The sequence below is a fragment of the Cotesia typhae genome, unplaced genomic scaffold, assembly GCF_013202065.1.
Source record: "Cotesia typhae breed Kobodo isofemale line unplaced genomic scaffold, CoteBio_Ctyphae contig_50, whole genome shotgun sequence".
Lineage (NCBI taxonomy): Eukaryota > Metazoa > Arthropoda > Insecta > Hymenoptera > Braconidae > Cotesia > Cotesia typhae.
The window spans coordinates 110,169-133,677 of NW_027423758.1; the positions used below are offsets into that span (position 1 = coordinate 110,169).

At 30.6% G+C, this 23,509-nt stretch overlaps 1 protein-coding gene across 3 annotated transcripts in view; it reads right to left on the minus strand.

Moving 5' to 3' along the window:
- The window catches only part of Nord (neuron derived neurotrophic factor nord), a 106,955-nt gene extending 93,824 nt beyond the window's left edge, over nucleotides 1–13,131 (minus strand). For 2 of the 3 annotated variants that reach the window (XM_074249514.1, XM_074249513.1), the window contains exon 1: nucleotides 12,824–13,131. Coding sequence is in view for 1 of the 3 variants with exons in the window: in XM_074249511.1 (XP_074105612.1) it covers nucleotides 11,040–11,080 (41 nt within the window). In the remaining 2 variants the exon portion in view is untranslated. Of the gene's footprint in view, nucleotides 1–11,039; nucleotides 11,096–12,823 lie in introns of those variants that run through there. The other variant, XM_074249511.1, reaches the window with a different exon arrangement.
- Nucleotides 13,132–23,509: the final 10,378 nt, after the last annotated feature.

Sequence of the window (23,509 nt, forward strand, 5' to 3'; positions counted from 1 at the left end):
TGGAGATGCGCTCTACGATGCGTTAAATTAAAGTTCAACCCCTGAAGAGCCAGCTGTAACCAAGGGTTTGTGTACTGCTTTGGAGATTGAATCCGTGACTCTTTACTTCTCTCTTCTCTCGTCTTTTATTTTTACCTTAAATTATTCTCTACACCGCGCCGAGAAAGTTTCCAGGTGATCGGAGCGTTTTTGATCCTTTTCTAAAATTCTCCTCGGAATCATCCATCATTCCATTTCTAGCGTAAAAAAATTATCTACTGTATCTATCCATATCATTAATTTTTTTTTACTTGTAGTTTTAAAAAATTCCGACAGGTGGTGCATTGTCGCTAAATCTTCTCCTAACTAGAGAGTTGACTTTTAGATGATGAATTATAATACAAAATTTTTTTTTTCAACTCTTTGAAAGACCTAATTTGTTGCTAATTTTAGGTAGAAAAAATTGAAAACTTCTTTTAACTTTAATCCACAACCCAATACAGCCAGACCAAAAATTTTCTTTTCCGGATGTACGAATTGTCTCATCACACCCCATCCGAAAAACTTCTCAGAACCCTTTCTGGCCTTGAATTCAGATATTGGTCGTCGTTTATTCCAGTACAGAAAGGTCTTAATCTTAGAACAGAGCAAGTAAAGGTTCAGTCGGTGTGTATGGTTCTGGTATCTGTTTTTTCCCCGTTTTCCTTCCCAACAAGAGAAAACTCCCTGTAGCCCAGAATCACCAGAACTCCCTCTACAAACGTTCTCTTAGTCGTTTTATTCCTTAGTTGTAGCGAGTACTGAGTGCCTACAGCCCAGGATCCTCGGTGCGCGACCAAAAGAAGCTCCAGCACAGTAAAATCATCATCAGATCTCACTTGCACTCATTGCTCTGTAGATACGGTAACGAGAGAAGAAACACCCTCGCTACTTTTAATCGACCCACGCTTTCTTCTGCTTATGCCTCAACCCCATTCTCATTCCCATTCGGAAGAACTCGAGCTCCCCCCCCCACACCCCGAGCCCCTGAGCCCCCCGAATAAAGGTTCCAGCCCTACCACCACCCTCCTATCCGGTGGAGCATCAACCGCTTGCCCTCTTTTTCCTCATCTACATTCGTACCACCACCTACCACCTTCTTCTCTCTTTCGTCTTCTTCTGCTGGTTCCGGCGGGGTTTTTCTCCCGGCCCCACTCCCTTAACTATTTTCGCAGACCTCCGTCCTGCTCCCACTACGTTAAATAATAAAGGAAAAACGGGAAAAGGTAAAGAGAAAAAGGAAAAAGGAAAAACTACCACTACCATCGAGCATTCCCATCTTCACCACCACGTTAAAATCATCCTATTTCTTGGTGCTGGTGATGGTGTTAGTGTTGGTGCTGGTGTACCAACGTTTCTCATCTTTACTCCCCACAGCCAGACTTTCTGTACCCAGTCATATAGGTATAAGTAAGGGCGTTGTCTTCGCCTCCACAGGACGGACTTAGCCTTGCCCATCCGTATAATATAAATATTCGCTTTAAGCTTTACGGAACTCCATCTACATTCGAGAACCAGATACATATCTATCTACATGCCTAGTTTTCAGTTTTTTATTTTCAAAGCGTAATTTTATTCTTTATTACCTATATCGTCTTCTTTTCTGCTTTTTGATAACGATTATTTCTGTCAGCTAGTTTTATCATCGCTTATTATTACCCTGTCGAGGGTGAATTTTCGATGTCAGGAAACTTTTACATCAAGATTTGGGATTCTTCAGAACTATCAGTGTTATGTTCAATATATGCTAAAAGTACACTCAGGTTAGTTTTTGGAGTTCAAATACATAAAAGCTATAAAAATATCATCTCAGTAAAGACTTTGACATCCTGCAGAATTTTTTGATATGGCTTTAAATATCTAAACAACTTCAGATCTGGAATAGATTGGTTTATCATAAATGACCATATAGGATTTGTCTTAAAACAAAATACTAATCTTTTAAGTATTTAATTGTTCTGAAAGTCAACTAAACTAAAAACTAATTGTAAATAAGTTCCATAAAAGAGTCAATAAATAATTTTTATTTCGTAATATAATTTCTAAAAATTAACTCTCTTGTTGGGAGAGACTTTAGCGATCAAACGCCATCTGTTGAAGGTTTTCGAAACTACTTTTAATTAAAAAATTATATACGAGTATGTCAGACCTTGTGGATACATTTAAGAATTTATAAATATTATTTTCAGTAAGTTTCAATTAATAATCATAGATAACATTTTTAATAAATAAAAATTTTGATGTCTATCGACAATATTTTGAAGTGTTCTAAGGCCTTTTATCAATTAAGGAATTAATATGTTAGATTTTTTTAATATAATAAAAAAATATTTTCATCGGTTGTAATTTTGATAAAAAAAAAAAAATTTTTTTAACTAGAAAAATAGTTACAAAAATAAACTTAAAAAATTGATACTAGTAACTGAACCGATTCAAGTATAATGTCCCGTAAAAATACAGACGGAAGGTAAGGGTTAAGGATTTCTGGGAGAGGCAGCTGGAGAGATGATGATGCCGACTTTTACGGGCGATAACTGAGCTCACGGTACGTTTATGCATGCAATCATAAATATATCATCTAGCCATCCGTATAAATATCTACAATACATAAATTCAAACCTTTTTTTTCGCGTGTTCACACGGTTAGAAAATTTACTAAAAATTTTTTCTTTCTAATTAAATATTCAGATCTTGAACAAAATTTTAGATAAAAAAATTTTTTTATAAATTCTAAATCAATTACAAATTGAAACTTAAAGGCGGAACAAAAAAATGTAACAAAAAGGGCTAGTGTTAGTGTTTAAAAGTGGCCTCGATGCACTTGTGGGAACATAATGTACCATCAGGTTCGAAGCTCGTGTTCCCTGGACCACGAAGTGAAAGGTTTCTGTCTTTTACCGGATCTCTTCTTGCTGGTTTATCATCAACAATAAAAATATATTTTTCTTCATTCATGCACGTCTATTATTTCATACAATATTTTAAACTCCACACACAAATAAATAAATATATATATTTCTATATATATTTGAGTCATAGACATAATTTTCATGTAATTGTTCAGAGCAGGTTCATGGAAATGGAGTTCGAATGAGTTTGAGGAAGAAATTTAAAACTGATTGGTCGTAAAACGGCTTACACAGTCTTACAATTTATTTTGCTTTACTTAACTTTTATTTTATTTTCCGTTTCGTTTTTTTTTTTTCTCTTTCCTTTTTTTACAGATCGATTGAGTACGATCTTTAAGATTGTAGAAAAAGTTGCATGTGTACAGATGAACTATCTCATGAGATTGTTCCGAGTGGAGCGATGCCTGATGGCGGATGGTGGGAACGAATCCTTTGTCTTAACTTTTATTTGTTTTTACTTTTATTATTATTATATTTATATTTTTTTGATGTAGGTGAACGTAATGTATGCATTTTGCATTTTAACATGTATGAGCGAGTTATTACATTGTTTAGCAGTTATGTATCTGAGTAGAAAGTATGTGCTGCCTTTTTTTTACTTACCACCACAACCGATATAATTGCACACTTTTACAGTAAAAGCATGTGAGTTTTTATTATTGTTTAGAAAAAGTTTTTACGGCTTTTTGTTAATGGTTATGAGGAAAATTGTTTTTGTAAATATCTGCAATTTTTTTTTTTTATTAATGTTTATATTGTAAATTCTATTGAAATTTTTATTTTGTGCGAGACGCGTGAGTATTTTTTTTATTGTTATCTTATACAAGAATTTTTTCGATACTACTTACAAAAGATAAATTATTCTGTACTATGTGTACAAGTTTAAGGCACTGCGGATGAAAAATTGGGAATTATACTTTAGAATAATACTTTTAGTAGATACTAGTTTAAATATTAATTTTTACGGCTTGGAAAAATACTTTTTTTAGTTGAATAAATACTTCAAATTTTTAGAACTTTAATTGTTTAAACTTTGGATTAAAAGTACTCACAAAAAATACAGAAATTTAATTTTTAAATCATTTTTTCCAACCTAAAAAAATTACACTTTCGAATAAGAATAATTTAAAGTTCTAGGGTTTTGATATTTTGTCTAAAAAGTACATTTTTATGGCTACAAGTTTTAATATTGTGCTCAAGTTATTGAATTAACATTAACTTGTACTATTTTTTCTATTTAAAACCTCAACTATTTTCAATTATAACATTAAAGTTATACTGTAAAACAAAATAAATTAGACCCGACATTACAATGCAGCGTGTAAAGAGTTTGTATAAATATCAGAGAATAAAAATGAAATATCTTTAATTAAAATGAAATTTATCGTAATGAAAATTTCCTCGTGTCCAAGTCCACAATAAATAGTATTTTTAGACTAAATATTTAAAAAGTAAATTTTTTAAGAGCCCGCCGTTGCTTGAGAGAAACTAAACAGTCTGGTAGAAGTAAACTACCGCGCCACCTTCTGGTGAATTAGAACAACATTTGATAATCCAGTAGGACCAGTACAGTCTCTCACCTCTATTCGCTCGTTGACTAAATAAATATTTTTATCAAATAACCAGAGCGAGTGATCCAAAGGGGACAAAAAGAGCTCTTTAACACTCAAAATACATTAATTATAATTAAACAAAAAAAAATTGAGGTAAGATTTTTGAAAGGGTTCTTCGAGTTGATCATCCGAAAGGATTCAAAGGAAAATAGAGTTTAAAAATAGTAGTTTTCAAAAGTTATAGAGTTTTCACGGCCATTAACTCTTTATAGGAACACTTATTTTAATGAAATATCTTAATTAATCGATTTAAAAGTTGTTGTATCAGTTTCCTAGCATATTATATTATTACCTTGATTTTTCTGTACCGTCTCTAAAAAAAGACGAAATATGACAGATTAAAACAAATGAGCAACGTTAAAGTGTTCCATTACGAACAGAGTATAAAAGGTATGATGTATAAATTAATGTATGCACGCAAAGAATATCGGAGTGATAGATAAATAGAAAAGGTTAAAAACTAAAATAAGAAAGAAAGGGTAGAGTACAAGGAACAAGGATATGTTATAATAATAAAAGGAGAGAGATAAAAAAAGCTTACCGAGGTCGAATCGGTCTGACCCCCTTGAAAGGTCGGCGCACGCGAGTAAACATCTCGTGGAACGTAAAAGGCGTCAGTGGTATCTGACTCGCTGCACTATGCCAGCATATCTCCATATCCCGCAAACCGATTTTCCTACTAGTGTAGCATTCTTCCCATAGAGTTTACCCCGTGCCTTCTGCCTTCTCCTCACCATACCAATAGTTATTTTACTGCTCTTCTATATAATAGTCTAGTTACCTCCCCCTTCCTCGTCTCCGTCTCTCTCAGTCCCGCATCAGCATACTCCAAGCATGTCCTACCTTATCCTCAGGAACCTTTATCCTTTATCTCTCCTTATTTAATTCCGTCTCACGGTTTTGTTGCCCGTTCAAGATCAACCGTAAACGGACGGGCAGTGCCCTAATTGTCGCCTTCCTCTCTCACTCCTTTTCTTTATACTTTGTACTCCGTTTTCTGTTGCCGTGACGTGACGTGCCCTAACATCGACCACTTTCCTCTCGAGTTCATGCACTTCCTCTTCCGTTACTTGTCAACGTTTACGATTTTTTTCTTTTATCTTTTTTTACCTTGAAAATCATTTCCAAGCCCATTAGTCCGCTATTTTTATAATTTTCAAGTGTTTTGGCCATGAAATATCGGAAAAATAGCATTTATTCACTTATTTTCGAGCTTTTTGTCTTTGATTATCAAAATGGCGGTCCATTTTTCAGATATCTTTAATCTAATTGGCTAATCTAAGCATCCTATTGGTTTAGAATATACCTATAGCGCCACCTTCTGGAGAAATCGGAATATACTTCGTCTCTAAACCCCTATAGATCCATAAATGCATCAATTTCGTCGTATCCATCTATGATTTGCATATTTTCTGTTCATAATTATAAAGAAAATCCTAATTGCACTTCACTAATACCTAACTAAACTTTGTTTTTAATTAATTAACTAATATATCATCAATAAAATATGAATTCAAAACATTAATTCAACGAATTTCGAGCTTTATCTTATGTTCTCAAAATGGTGGCCGATTCTACGAGTAACTTGAATCTAATTGGTTAATCAATGATCATAGAACTTAAGAATATACCTACAGCGCCTCTTGCGCGGGAAATTCAAATATAAATCGACTTCAAGCATAATAATGCATCATACTTCGGTATCTATTTCTTTTTTTTAGATTATATCTTCAAAATTATGCAAAGATTATCAATTACACTTGACTATTTATCAACTAAACCACTATTAATCAATTTAAAGTCCAGATTAATATCCCAAAAAATTTTAATTTAAATGTAACACATCAAACATAGCCTTAAATCATCTCTTTTTTCTAGTTATTAAGCAAATTTATTAATTTATTATATATTATCTAATATAAAAAAGCATCAATTTTACAATTTTTGAGCTTAATTTTTATCAATCATTATGCTAATTGATTGTTTGAATATTTATAAAAAAAATAGAGTAATTTTTCCGAATTTTTCAACAGAACCAGCCGTCAGAAGCCGAAAATTTTAGAATAAAAAATATAATAAAGATATTTGATCCATAAAAAAGCGGCATCTTTGTTTTATAACGGATTAAATCATATATTGTACAGAGGCGCGTAGGATATTATTGAAAGGTTGAAATGGAATCACGGTCCGGTTTAATCCTCTGCCGGTTAAGTTCATTTCATTTATAAACAGCTGTCCTCTTATTCTTTCTCGCAACATGGATCGAGTTCTTGCTCTTTCTATAAATATATATATATATATATGTTTCTACTGTCTTCTATAAAGTACATGATGTAGGTATCGGCAATACGAAGAAGGTACGTGATGCAACTGCCTCCGGCGTACATATGCTGTACCGGCTCATACCGACACCGCAAAAGATATATATCGTGTATGAGTCACGTATCGATACACCGCTCGCTCTCATTGCGTCCGACAATCATTTTGGCTATTGGATCATCTCGATATCCATAAGAAAAAAAAACAACAAAACAACATCATTGGATATATCGATATATGTATTGAGTATATACATATTGAGATCCATAAACTGGTCTACTGATCCAAGAAGTTGCGGTATGCACCGATACGAATATCCGTTCAATTTGCTGTGTTACGGAGCTACGTACCAAGAACCGCGTGAGAAAACGCATCCGCACGTGCTTATTTATTACGTGCCATTATTTTTATTCTTCAATTCCAATAAACATTCGAAATACTTTTAAAATTCGTTTTTGCAAAAAGTTGATAAATTTAATTTTAATAGTTACTAAATTATTTATTACAGCCCATTTATTCTCACTAAATAAATATTTAGTAGTATTTAAAAAATTATTGTTTTGTCAAATATTGACATTTTCAAAGAAATAAGCTCATCCCGACGTCACACTCATCAAGAGCTTTCATTAGAGTACCCACATGCATTTTTGATATATTTTTCATATATAAATATATAAAATATATGAAAAATTGATGTGGGTACTTAAATGAAAGGTCTTGATGAGTATAACATCGGGATGAGCTTATATCTTTAAAAATATCGATAGTTCACAAGATAATAATTTTTTTTCTCGCAAATAAATGAATTAAAATATTGTTATTAAATCAAGTTAAATCCTTCTATCAGTGTACAAACAAGTATTTTTTGTCCAGCATCTTCACCGTGGAACTAATGTAACATTGCATGTAATCCAGCGTGCCTTCACTTTGTAAACCCGGACACACCTTGTATCGGCGTTGCATTACATCAGTGCATTAATATATCGTCCATACAAGTGTAATTGTTTGTTCTACCCTTTTAAGTTTAATAATTTCATTGATAGCTTTAAAATTTACGACAATAATTATTCAATTTAATAATCATTTTATTATTTATTATTACAATGAAAGGGTAATAATATATTTCTGCATAATATACCCTCGCAATTATCTCTGAAGATGAATTGGTTTGAAGAATTGAGGAATTGTTATTACTAATTGTTCTAATTTATCGAGTGCTAGTAGTGACTTTAAATCGAAATCGAGTCATAAATATGAGAGATATGAAAAAATTTATGAGAATTTTTTCTGTAAAAAAATTTAATTTTTACAAAAAAGGTTTCTTATCATTTTTTTTTTTTTTTGTATTTTAAATATTTGATCCAAAATTTTTAATTAAAAATTACTTCTATCGAGATATTTAATTTTTTGGAGCAAGAGAGAAATTTTCTCAAGACAAGAAAATTTATTTCTATCAAGAAAAAAATTTTTTTCGCTCAAAAAAATAATTAGGAAGAAAAAATATTTTCTTGGCTCAAGTGAATTTTTTTTTTTTTGTGAACAAAATTTTAATTTCTTACTTTAATTGTAATTTCTTGAAAATATTTAAATCTTTAATTAAAATCTGACGGAATGTTTTGCAAACAAAAAAGCAAACTTTTACCAAGAAAATTGTATCTATTTAACAAAGTAAAAGTTAACAGTATGTAACGTTTGAAGTAACAGCACATAGATAAAGTAATATTATAAAAACACATGCGAATGTGCAATAAAACATCGAATTCTCATTCTCAGAAAGTAAAAAAATTTTTTAAAACGCACCCAATGATTATAATTTAATAACAACATTTTTCTTAAAGCAAATAAAAAAGTTTAGCTCGATATTCGAAGAAAGACTGTAAAAATCAGCGTGAGAGGCGAGCATTGCTCGGAAACAAAAAAATTAAAATCTTCTGACGCGTGACGACCTCTCCTGCACAATACAGTCTTCTTTAGAACTATCCAACTCTTGCTCTACAATATGATTGTAAATTCTGAGTTTAATATTTAGTAAATCCGCGAGTTAGATAAATCGTTAACTGGGCACATAAACACATCCATAACAACACACGTGTAATGATACAAGTAATATAACCTGAGACAGCGATTTCTCGAGGAGAATAATAGACCGTATAAATTGTTCGTTACTCTCCCATGTGTAGAGCAAGAGGTATAATATACAAAAGAAAATAACTAAAATAACAAATAAAAATAAAGAGGCTCTGGATAGCACTGGAGCTACGGAGTTGGAGTATGTGCTGTATACGCCTGCATTCTCGATTGGAGGTCATCGGATCAACGATCCGTATACAGACACAAACGATTAATCCTCTCGTGATTGAGTTGATGAGTATCTTCTTAATCAAAAATAAATGAATACAACATGGACAAAACTGTATCATAATCGTTATCGTTATTTTGTATCGCGGGATGTATATAATAAATTTTTTTTAAAATTTGAAACAAGTTTTTTTTTAAATTTGAAACAAATTTTTAATATTTTTTAAAATAAATTAGTTGGAAAATTTTTTTAATTATTAAGTATTTGTTAGCAGTGACTGTTAATTTAAATTTTGTTAAAAATATCCCTGATACGAAAAAATTTATAAGAATCTTTTTTAAAGAATTGAATTTTCTAAAAAAAAAAAAAAGGTTTCTTATTTTTTCGTATCTTTAATATTTGACCCAAAATTTTTGTAGGAAACTTTTATCACCTACAAAACTGTTAAATATTGACATATAATAAATAAGAATAAAAAAAAAAAAAAAAACGAATTTCAAATTCATAAAAAATAATTAAATCAAGACCCTAATTACCAAAATAATTTTCTTAAAATTCTAAAAATAAAACCCGGATTATTAACTAAATTGAGACAAAAAAAATTAACAAACACGACACCTGAAAAACGATTCTCGAATCGTGCGCGTTATCTTACACGTATCTCAAAGTCACGCATACGAAATAAATAAACCCGGAGCGATTTAGTGTAAGTCTAAACGCTCAGGATTCGAATAAATCCTGTATACATACATATAATATAATACTAAGATAGCGAAAGCCTAAAAATAAATCCTCGTGAGGTACAAGTACCAATTATTGACATTGAAAAATATTTTTAAATTCAATTTTATAAAAAAAAAAAAAAAAATTCTAAAGATCACAAAAAAATGAAAAATTAAAAAAAAAATTATTCATCGCAAATTTAAGAAATTTTCAAAAAAATTTATAAATTAAAAAAGAAAAAAGTGAAAATGCTAATTAAATTAAAAAAATCCTTCTGTCAGTGCTAAAAAAAAATATATAAATTTTTTTCATTTAAAATAAAAATTAAAAAAAATTTCAATTAATTCTAAACTATTAATATTGCCATAAATATCAAACAAAAGTGTCAATAACAATAACTTTGACCTCAATAACCTTTTGACAAGTGTTCTCCAGCACTAAAAGGTGTTTATACAATAGAAAGCTCCCCAAAATAGTTATTCGTCCTCTGCTCGGGAGTACATTAAATACATGAGCTTTTATAAGGGAGTTTTATATGTCAGAGGATCGTCGGTTGCTCTACTCTCTCGCACCTGTTGCTTCGGTTCACCGCACTAAATCGAACGGCTTTCCCCCTTTGGCGTTCGTCATCAGTAGCTCAAGCTACACTACACTAGTTCACTAATGTAATGTAACTAACTATACCTGCTACTCAGCTCAACCTCTGGTGCTCCTGTTCAGCATAAGTACAAGAACAAGAAGACTATAACTATCTGCACACAGCAGAAGTCTATAACTAAAGCTAGTGGGCCAGCAGATATCAGTTGAGCGTGAGATCTAATTCGTAAACGATAACAGCACCTAACTATTTAATATTCAATAAATTATGTATTATAATTTATGGAATCTAATCTATACTTATATTTTATTTTATTTAATTTAATCGTAATTATAATAAAGGATTAAAATGTAGATCTGGTGAGAAACGATTCAACTTAGGTAGCTCTCAGCTGGAGCAGCGAACCTTAAAATCGTTATTTTCTCACATATGAATCAGCCAAGACTTACAATATTCAAATGAGCATGTGAATTTATATAAATATATAAGATGTACATATATTTAAGAATAAATCTAAAAGTATATATTATATATTTTGTGAGATACTCTCAAAAACTCACCCGTACTTGTACCACCAGTGGTGGGACCCTTTACATCCCATTTCCCTCGAGGCTTTTGTCAATTTACCCTAGTGTATTCTTCCGAATCGTCACCTTTACACCGATACATTATTATACATTATATATTCAATGATATACGCAGATACATTATGGAGGCTGAGAATTATTTTAAATAATAATCGTGTCAAGAGTCATCATTACTCTTGTCTATTTATTTGTGTTTGATTTTATTGAATTATTGGGCTCAAGTGACTCGTCTAGACTTCAATATTGTCACTGATTATTGGGACACAATATTGATCAGCAATCCACCAAAAATTTTTTTACATTTAAATTTTGTTAATTAAATATATATCTTCGGAGTAATTAATTGCGTGTGTATGAAGAAATGAAGATTAATGACGGAATTAAGTGGGCTGCAAGGAGACGAGGAGTCTACAGACAAAACTCTTCTCTCCCCGATTCGAGACGAGAACAAAAAGTTTAAGAGGGAAAATGTATAAAGAAAAGGGAAAGGAGGACTAATATATGCCTGCCGAGACTATAAAAATCAATACCTCAAATTACCGGGCGTGCTTAATTTTCTTACCCCTCTTTCTTCGCGATTTCTTTTTTTTTTAAGTCGAGCTGTTTTTTTTTATTGAATTTCGATAAATACTTTTTTTTTTTTAATATTTTTAATAGTATAATCATGAAGATTTTTTTTTAATTAATAAATGAATAAAAAATTTTAGATTTGAAATTTAAAAAATTAGTTTTTTTTTTTTTATTTTATTAAAATTAAATTTTAAGGAGATCCAAGTACCCTCACAGTGTAAAGAATGTCTATAAAAAAATCATACGTAGAAATACTCTTGTTACGCATTTTAAAATTAACAATAATAATATTTTTGAGGAAATTTCCGAAAAATTTACTCATTAAATAATTATTAACATTTAATTGAATAATAAAAAATATTGCACTCTAAATTACCGGTATACACTTGACAACACCGCGAGAGTTCCCTAACTTTAAAATTTATTTATATTTACTGTCTAAATAAAATTACTAAGATCTAGCATTTAAAATACCGCGGTTACTTATGCGCAGAGCAACTGCGCAAGCGGTGTTGCCAAGTCAAATTCAAGACTTTAAAGAACGGAAGTTCTTTGTGATTTTTCATAAAAAATCTAAAATTTCTCCGTGATAAATTCAAAAAGCTACTTTTTTATTGTTTTAATCTAAAGCTTATTATTTTTTTAATCAAATTCAATGGAAATAAAATTTTTTTTAAATCGTTAAAAAATCTCCTTAAAAAATATTGTAAAAGTCAGAACTAATTCTTTTAATCTAATTTCAGAGATTAAAATTCTTTACTCAATTAAAATTTTTTATTAAATAAATTTTAATTTAATATTAGTATTGTTTTTTTTTTTAATTAAATATTTTTTTTTTGTTTGATAAGTAAAAAAAAAAAAAAATTGTCATTTTTAAACACAAAAATTAAGTTAGCCGACATCTAAAAATTTTTTGAATTTTTTTTTATTAAAAAATTGTTACAAAAAAAAAATTAAAAAAATTTTCACTTGTGAAAAACTTGAAAAACTATAAGTGCAATTTTTTTTTTTAATATTTTTTAGCTCTAATTTAATGAATGAAAAAAAATCAAAAAATTTTAAATGTCGGCTAATTTTAGTATTATATTTTAAACAGCAAAACAACAATAAAAATATTAAACTATTATTTAAATCCACTCATGCAACAAGGATTTATTATTTTTAGGTTAAAACTTTCTAGAACTTACCATCAAACTTTTCCCTGTGGTCGAAAAATGAGGACGAGTCTTCAAATCACACAAATTAAAAAACGCTTCACAAAATAAAAAATATTGAATTTAAAAATTAATTTGTATTAACAATTAAAATTATTTCACACATAGATCACTTGTTTTCTTCAAGAACACTTCCTATAGTATGAAACTAAAATTAGCCGACAGCGAAAAATTTTTATTTTTTTTTTTTATTAATTAAATTAGCAATAAAAAAATATTTTTAAAAAATTGCACGTATAATTTTTTAAATTTTTTATATGTGGAATTTTTTATTTTATTTTTTTGTAATAATTTCATTGATAAAAAAAATTCTAAAAAAGTTAAGATGTCGGTTAACTTAATTTTCATTCAAACTGCCTTTGACTAACCGAAACTGCGCTGTCATTCTATCCGCCATTTTGCGTCGCAGATATTAATCTGCGCATGCGCGTTAACTTCTTGTGCGACTGCGTATTTGAACACTTTTTTCTCAAAATTTTTCTCACTTGACCACAAATAAACACTCACACTCACTTTTTTACCATTCACAAAACTCAACAATGTCAAAAACTCGAAACTATTAAAAAAAAAAAAAAAAAAAAAAAAAAAAAAATTACCCGCTTCTCTGTGTATAAAATAATCTCTCAATCAGTGATGCTCTTTAGAAATCACGATAGTTAACTATTACTAGATAATTACTGTCTTAAATGTCAAATTATCCCACATAGATGAATAATAACATTCTAAAACAATTAAACAACAATTAATTACCTCAGCACTCTGCTTTCTGCCGAGTTCCGTCTTCTTTGGTGCTTAACGGCTTAAGTGCGCGCGCCACCTAGTGGAAAAGTTTAGAAGCGCGAAAATTTGAAAATTTTGAAATTAATTTTTTAATTTTTCTTTTTTTCAATTTTTTAATTTTTTTTTTTTTTTTAAATTTAAAATTACTAAAAATTTTTCATTTCTTCAAAGAAGAAATATATAAATAATAAAATTCTTTAACAATTTCTTTTAAACTAAAAACTTAAAATAAATTTTTTTTTTTCAATTTTTAAACAAATTTATAATTTATAATTTACAAGTTTTTATAATAATTATTTTATATTAAAAAAAATCTGAAATAAAAAAATCACAAATGATAATAAATAATAAAATAACAATTAGCAGTACAAATAATAACCGTAAAAATAAATTTAATGAGAGCTTACCCTTTACAAAAGCATGATTACAAGTTTGGACATGAAAAGGGTTGCTTGATTTTATAGCCCTCCGTTTGATCCTCATCCTGGTCACGAGTTTCAAAGTTCAACTTCTTCTTCTTCTTCTTCTTCTTCTTCTTCTTCTTCTTCTTCTTCTTCTTCTTCTTGTACATCGTCTTCCTCAGCATCTAATTTATCTCAATCTCCTCACACAGTTGTACCGAAACAGGTTTTTCGTCCACATTAGCCGTAATTACAACTTGTAATATGCAAAGAAATCGGGTGTGAGAAAGTACGTATAAAAAAAAGGAACTGAAAAAAAAAAAATAAATAAAAAGAAAAGGTTTATAAAAATAAAAGTGAGAACTGACCAACGAGATTGCGCTGGTCATGGTACTGGCTACGTTGCTCGACTCGCCTTTTTTCTTCTTTTTTATCATCTTCTCCCTCATCGGTTTTCATTCTCTCTCTTCACTTCGCTGATCTCCGGTCTGTCTCAGCAGCAGCGCAACCGAGACAGAAAACGGATTACTCGGGTCTAAACACAATAAAAAGTTAATTACTTCGGCCACGCGCCAATTATTGACATTAAATTCTTTTTTGTTTACAAACAACATTTTTATAGATATAATAAATTATTACATACTAGCAAAATTAAATGACTTTTGTTAAATTGCACTGTACTTTTTTAACTATTGATTTTTTTTTAAATATAAGCTCACCCCGATGTTACACTCATCAAGAGCTTTCATTTGAGTACCCACATGCATTTTTGATATATTTTTCATATATACATATATATAAATATATAAAATATATGAAAAATTGATGTGGGTACTCAAATGAAAGGTCTTGATGAGTGTAACATCGGGATGCGCTTATATCTTTAAAAATGTCAAGAATTTTCCAACGATACCAAATTTAACAATAAAAACTAATTTATAATAATATAGATTATACTTACAATAATTCTACTAGACTTATTATTTGTTATTCGTGTTCGTTATCAAGTTATATATTTAATTTGTAACACGTAAAAAAGTTTATTTTTGTTAACACAGGATGTTGATATTCATGAGTAGAGGCAAATAGTTTGGTTTGGCAACAGCGAAACCACGCATTTCGCTTGTACCTCGTTATCATATCCCCCGGAATTTATATACATCGTTATATACAATTGTTATACTTTCCACACAATACTTTTTTCACGTAACGATGGATAATTTTATATTTAAATGTACATACATCGTCAATTTTTACAAACTTCAATAGTTATTAATTAAATTCGATCATTTAAAATTTTTTAATTAATTTACATTTCATATATCGATGAAAACTTTTCTTCAAAAGCTTGTTCATTTTTTTTTTTTTAAGTATCGACAAAAAAGTCATTTTAGAGATCAAAGTTTAAACTTTTAATGGCGAAATTCACTTGAGGCTTAAAGAATATAAAATTCTCTTTCTTCAAAGTTAAAAATACTATTTTAAATTCTTAAAAATTAATGCACATTAAAATTTCTTAACAAATAAATTATAAAAAAAAATTCATATTTTTAATTTTATTTCTTACCTGAAAAAATAAAATTTTTTTAATTGAGAAAATTTTGGAAAAAAAATCTATCTAAAAATTTTTTTTTTCCAAATTTATAAAAATTTTTTTCAATAAAAAATTTACTGTAAAAAAAATTATTTTTTCAACTAAGAAATAAAATTGTTAAAAATTTCCAACAAATAAATTTTTTCAGTGTAAAAAATTCAAACCTCAAACAAATATTTAAAAACTCTTTAAAAAAAAAAAATAAACTACCTCCTAAGCAATTTGCATTAAAGATTGATATTGACCTATCGTTTTCCAGGACTCAATTGAACCGGATTCTTTTACCAAAAGTCTTTACTCTCATCCGAGCGGATTTTACCGAGATTCTTAGTAAGAGTTCTTTAAAGACTTGCGGAAAGATAGGAAGCCGAGATTATCACCTTTGAAGCCGGTAACACTCTAGAATTTCGATAAATCTACAAACTAACATCTTTACTCATCTAATCTTTTGATGTTGCTTGACCAAAAAAACCTGAAAGTTTAAAAATAAAAATAAACTTAGCTATTAAAAAAAAAAAAAAAAAAAAAAAAATAAAAAATAAAAAATAAAATAAAAAAATAAAAAATTCACCTTTATTAGCGAGCTCTGTCGAAGCTGGAGCGAAGGTTTGTCCCAATATTTAATATAATTTTTCCGTAACCGACTCAACAAGTTCCAGGCTCTAGGCCGGCATTTTCGGTCTGGCCCTTTGGTAATTAATTATCTCGGTAGGTAGGTAATCGATTTCAGCTGGGAGCACTCTTTACGCTCGACAGTTCATGTACATAGCGTAAAGTCAGCACAGGAGCATCTATACACATAACACTAGACCTAAACTCTCTTCTGTGTTGTAGATGTGTATTTGGAGCACAAGAGTACGCAAGACGGTCAGTAATGCAGTAAGACGAAGGGTTGATTGCCTAAGGAGAGACAACCACCATCCCCGAGTACTCGCCAGGACCTGAGAGAAACAAAGTAGACTTGTGGTTGCTGCTGGCCGGACTCTCGGTCCTTCGTCCTTTCAGCTTCAGTCTCCATGAGGTTCTCGGTCCTCGCTAGAAGAGACTGGAGGGTGGGTTCTGAATGTTCTTGGACTAGACTACAGAGAAACTCAAGACCAGCAAGAGTAAGACTACTCTTGGTATATATACATGTCTACCTAGTCCTACTAGCGGATGCTGGTCTTCAACCCTCTCGTCATTCTCTAAAGTCCGGCTGCCTTCCGCTTACCAATTTTACTCCCAGGCTGAAACACAATCATGTCATTAAATCTTGTATTTTTTATTTTTATATACAAAATTTTATTAACAATTTTTTTAATTAATTAAAATGAAAATTAATTTTTAATTTTAAGAATTTTATAACAAATAAATTATGGCAGAAAAAAAATTTTTTTAAAAATTTTAAATTCAATTTTTTTTTAAGAAATTTTTTTATTCAATAAAATTAAAAAATTGTAAAATTACTGCTAACTTTAATGTCATTAAATAATAACAAGAATTTAATTTTTTTTAAATAATGACTTTTGTTAAATTGCACTGTACTTTTTTAACTATTGACTTTTTTAAAGATACAAGCTCATCCCGATGTTACACTCATCAAGAGCTTTCATTTGAGTACTCACATGCATTTTTATATATTTTTGATTTATATAAATATATAAAATATATAAAAAATTTACATTACAAAACTAAAATATTTTTAAATTAAAAGTGTGTCTAAAAATAATCAACAATAACAGCTCCTAAAAGAGTGAACCCAGCAGCTGTTGAATGACACACAGAAAAAAAAATGAAATCGAATGAAGAGAAAAATTTTAGAACTAAGAAAATAATTTTTTAAAATTCTTCAATCAAGTAAAATTTTTTTACTCTAATCTAGAGAATAAAGTTCTTAAAAATTATTAACTTGATTTATTTTTCTGTGCAGAGCTCGATAGAAATTTCAGCCCAATAACTATCAGTAGAAACAGAACTCGTGACTCCGAGCCGGGTCTTAACGTGCTGTCTCTGAAGAAAGCTTGAAGTGGAGCAATATCCTCGTTATTCTTATTAGTGGTGGTGTGTCCTGGGTCTGGAAAGTGAGTGGTAGCCCCGCTATCTCTCCACACACATGAGTAGTCTGGAGACCACCGGGCACAATAATTACTCCGAGCTAGGGGCAAGAAGTAAGGAGCAAGGACGCTCAAGAAAAGCGGGATAGGGATAGGACCTAGGAGGTTCGAGCCAAGAGAAGAGGGATGAGACGTAAGACTTGGCTCTTTACTTAGTACAGAAACAGAATAGAAGGGGTGGCCGGCAATCGATACATGCACACTCACTGCCGCTCCCAATCGTGTATGTATTTATGGACACCGGCCGCGTGACACGCAACGTTCCTGTTATAGTATGTACCACCCACCAGCACCCAACACCCACACACTCACCCTGGCAAGGAATGAGTAGAGTCGAGTCGAGTCGAGTCGAGTCGAGTCGAGTCGAGTCGAGTCGAGTCGAGTCGAGTTGAGTTGAGTTGAGTTGAGTCGGGACCAAGACTGCTAGCTGCAATAAACTTTGTCGGGAAAGGGACAAAGACAAAGCCGGCCCGCGAGTAGACCGTTACACATATATCTGTAATTGTTCATGTATGTATTAGTTCATATGGTAGAAAGGTATAAGGTAGACGAGTAAAGATAAAGCGGACTATACACGCATACATAAAGACACAAACAACGGGCAAGTTACATAAGCTTCTTCAGCCCCTCGAGTCACCTTACCCTTACTCTTACCCTACTGTACTCCTTTACTCCCTTACTCCTTTATACTCACCTATACTTATAGGGATGGATAATATATAGCTATAGCTACCGACGTCTTCACCCTGTAGCCGGTACCTCCACTGCTTTCCTTCCATTTCTCCTTATTCTCTTTCGCTCTTACAGATATTCCTTGATACCACGGTATATATACCTATAGTATATTCTATTGAGTTCCATTCCTTGCCCAGTACAGCAGTTTCTAATTTACATTCCCCTCTGTTCGCACTCCCACCACCCGTTGTCCGTCTTACAACAACTGTATTCTGCAATGAAATATAATTCGAATTTATTAGTCAGATAAACTACTTTAATGGTTTACTAAAATTTATTTTATTTTAATATGTCAAATTAATTAATTTAATAATTATTTTTAAAGAAATTTTTTTTAATTATTATCATTTATAAAAACTTCTTGATTATTTTATTTTTTTTTTTTTTTTTTAATTGATTTTTCATAAAAGTATTAGTAATAATGATAATATATTTTTTTTTTTTTTTTTTCACTAGAATAAATAAATATTATAGAATAAAAAGTATTTTTAATTTAGTCTCAACATCCTGAATTTCCATCATTGAAGACTTGATATCAAGTATGAATTTTATACAATTTTTCATGCATAACTTTCTTTAAATTCTTTATCAAGAACTTTAAAACTTGAAAAAATTCTATAAACTTTAATATAAAATAATTACCAAATACTTTATAAAAATAAAAAAAAAATTATTTCTTTAAATAATTATGCAATTCTATTAAAACTAGCGCTAAAAAAAATTATATACCTTACCATAAACCCAGGGTCAGACAATTAGCTAATGAGTAGTCATAAATCTGACCAGCATTTACTGATAAAATTTTTCTTGTCCATCTTAAATCAAAATTAAATCTTAAATTTTCTGTGTACAAAAAAAAAATATTGTTATTATAATTTTGATTTTGTAATAATTTAAATAAAATAAATGACATTAAAGTTAACTGTCATTTGACAATTTTTTAATTTGTTTTAACAAAAAAAATTATTTTTAAAAAATTGCATTTTTAATTTATTAAAATTTCTACAAGTCTATTTTTTAAATAATTGTTTTTTTTGCTATAATTTATTAATTAAAACAATTGTGAAGTGACAGCTAAATTTAATATGATTTAAAAATTTTTTCCAGGATTCTTAAAAAAATTTTTTCTTGAAAATAAAAATAAATTCTGAAACAAAAAAAAAAGTGGTAAAATTAAAAAGTGAGTCTGGTAGGTAAAAGCAGTGGTTAAAAATCAAAATAATACTCACATAGATAAAGGGAGTTGTGGTGAGTATTGGTGTGTAGAGGGATTGTGGAAAAATGCTGGAAGGCGCGCGTGAATAATTCAGAGGGGTGCGTGTATAAAAGGAGATCCCGTAAGAAGTAGCTGGAACGAGTAGCGGTGATCCGTCGAGTGGTGAGGGTGGCCAGAGGCAAGCAAAGGCTGGTAAGCAGGGTGATAAGGAGGTGGGAGGGTGCCAGAAAAGATGAAGAAGACAGCAGTAAGGGTTACGAGCATCACTCATCAACGGCGGCCATATTGCCACGTACCCTCATACCCTGGATCCTCATCTTGATAATTCTACACTCCCCACACCGTTATCGTCTCTCCTCCTTCCCCGTTGTATCCTCCGAGGACTGAGGTCCCTTGCTGCCCTCCTTCTTATTCATCATCCTCATCTTCTTCTTCAGCGTCTTCAGTTTCTTATTCTTCTTGTTCTTGTTCTTATTTCTTCTTGCTGGTATTCTTATTTGAGCCCCGGCGTGTGGCGGTGGCTGCTTAATGAGAACCTCCACCCCAAGAGGTGGAGGGTGGTACTCAGCCCTCCTCAGCTCCAACGAGTCCACCCTCACAAGGCTCTTTCTCTCAAACTATTTATTATCCTTTTTTATCTTCACTATTTTCTCTTTCTGTCTTGAGCACTAGTCGCCGGTACCGTGCTTCATACCACGCACTCTCACAACTCACTCGTCCGTTACAACAACAGCTAAATATTTATGTATTATAAATTTGTATATGTAGATGTATATGAGTCAACAATATACGTTAGATCTATATTCTTCCCTACCACCACAGAGATACACTAACAGGCAATCGATTTTTAAGGCGCGTGGGGGAGAGATTAATTAACACGACGTATGTCGTATATGAAGCCTGAGGGTTTAATGTAAATGTAATTATTGCGTGAGGTTAACTTAAGTGATTTTTAAAACAGTCGTTTATTATTAATATTGATATTTTGTTATTTTAGTCACTTCGAGCTTATTAATTGTAACTGGTCATTTTAAATAATTCTATGTCATTTTTTTTTTTAAGTGTTATTAATTGAGGTTTTTTTTTTTTTTTTTTTTTTTTTTTTTTTTTTTTTTTTTTTTTTTTTATCAGTTAGATCTGTTTTAGAAAAAATTTTTAATAAAAAATTTTAATTTTGACTAAATAAATTTTTCATTAAAAAATTAGAATTATAATTTTTTGTAATCTATATTATTAAGAGAATATTGACATTTTTAAAGATATAAGCTCACTCCGATGTTATACTCATCAAGACCTTTCATTTAAGTACCCACATCAATTTTTCATATATTTATATATATTATATATATGTATGTATGAAAAATATATCAAAAATGTATATAGGTATTCAAATGAAAGCTCTTGATGAGTGTAACATCAAAATGAGCTTATATCTTTAAAAACTTCAATAGTTAATGAAGTACAGTGTAATTTAACAAAAAAAAAAAATTTTTTTTAAATAATTTTTTTTAGGTTTAAATATTTAGACAAATTTTTGAATATAACTTACGATTTTAATTTTTTATAATAAATTATTTCCAAGAACATTATGAAAAATTTTAAATTTCAACTCTAATTATTTAAAAAATAAAATATCAAGCCTAAACTATCATTTTAAAAAACTGACAATAAAAAGTATAATTTAAAAATGTTAAGATGTATGATTACAGTCAATAGAACGTTAGAAATAACAACGATAGCAAAAGATAGGCCGTAGAATCTCAGTGCATGTAAATGCAAATTTCCTCGGAAGACAATCGGGTATATCTTGTGGTATCGAGTTTCGACAATGATATTATCATAAAATAGTCTATCGTACGAGTCTACCGTAGTCTGGCAACATATAAATACATGTAGCTAGCAAGCTACAAATACATTATAACTATATAGTGTATCCAAGCGACTTAAAGACTGGGACAGGGTTGCGTGCATGCATGTCGAAAAATCAACCCCTGCTCACATACATCCGTAGATTCATTTAAATAAATCTTTAATTTTAATATACGTGTGTATAAATAAAAATCTACCCGAATAAATTAAAGTATGTAAAATCAATGACGATTAATTACAAAATGACACAGATACGCATGAGGGATTTGTGTGTAGATAGATATAAAAGGGTAGAGAGTGCCACGAAATCCGATTCGCCCTTCGGTTTTTTTTATGCCCGCGGGTTTTATGGCGTGTAGGAGATTATACCTCTTCTCTAACCACTGCACACTGAAAATATATACATATAGATGTATAAAAGTGTATATAGTAAAAAAGAAGCAGTATAAGTAAAAGCAAAGCAACCACCCCGTCTACTTGGTTGCTCGTCTCATCTCGCAGGCAACGTCTTACCTCCCAACCGCCTGTTTTACTCACCCTTGGTCGCTTCATTTCTCCTTCGAGTAGGAGCAAAGAAGAAGAAGAAGAAGAAGAAGAAGAAGAAATGGATAAAAAAGGAGTGATGAAGGGATGGAATGAAGGAGGGGTGAAGAGAAAGACTGAGTACGCTCGCGGGTCGTTATTTTTGTGCCTGCCTCGTCTTTAATTTCTCCCCAGAATAAGGTGGGCACCCCTTGTACTACCTACTACCACTACGACGACGACGACGACAACTACCTATCCTCATCTTGTTCTTGTTTTTGTTCTTTCTCCTGCTCGCTCCAGTAAAACTTGTACCCAAGGAGTCGGTGTGGATGTCGAGGATGGAGAAGTAGAGAAGTAGAGCTGTCTTGGCATTCAGACGTGGCGGACGCACCACCACCGGTCTTTCTTGGTTGTCTTAGTTCGTATGCATATCTCAGTCTCAGTGGCTCACATATTGATTCAGGGCGTCATTACGAGTCTCTAGTCTCGAATGGATGCCCTGAATGTGAGGGTGTGTGGCCCGCTCTCCACACTACCTTACAGAATCACCAACACCACAACACAACAACCCCCTTTAAATTCAAGCTAAACATATCCATTTATACTTAAGTCCTTCTTACCTAAATGGACACTTTGCCTTTCTATGCGCATATAAACTATTGCGACTGTTTGAATTATTTCATTTAGATTTCTTGAGATTGTTGTTTGGTAAAGAGTCATTTCTTTTATTTTTTTTTTTTTTTTGAAATTAATGTAGCAAATACTTAATCATTATTAATAATGATACAGAAGTTGGTAACCAGAGTCTATATCCTCAGACAAAATATCCTACTACCACAAATTTGCGATCAATTTATACTTTTATTACTAACCTTCCAACTTTTCAGCCAAAATTTCAATAAATAATTATTGTTCTGATGAATTTCAAAATTTGGCTACTTGTCATCCTCTGTAACCTCAAAATCCGCAATTTTTAATTGATTTAATTTTCTTACTCTGGCTCTGGCGAGGGTACTACCTTAAATTATAACAAAAAAATATTTTCAAAAAATTACATATATAATTTTTAAAATTTTCTACATGTGAAATTTTAGTAATTTATTTTTTTTTTTTATGTCAATAAATTTTGACTATGGAAAAAAAAACTATGGAAAAAAAAAAAATTGACATGTAGAAATTAACAGAAATTAAAAATGCAATTTTTTAACAATAATTTTTTAGAATTAATTTAATTGTTGTTAAATAAAATTAATTATTGGTCAAATGACAGCTGACTTTAATGTCATAAAAAAAATTCTACATATGAAAATAATAAAAAAAATTAACAGCTGACTTTAATATTATAAAACTTCAAGCATAATATTAATTTCAAAAGTTACAAAAAAAAATTAGCTAACAAAATTCTATAAAACAATTTATTAGATAAAACACACAAGTACAATAACA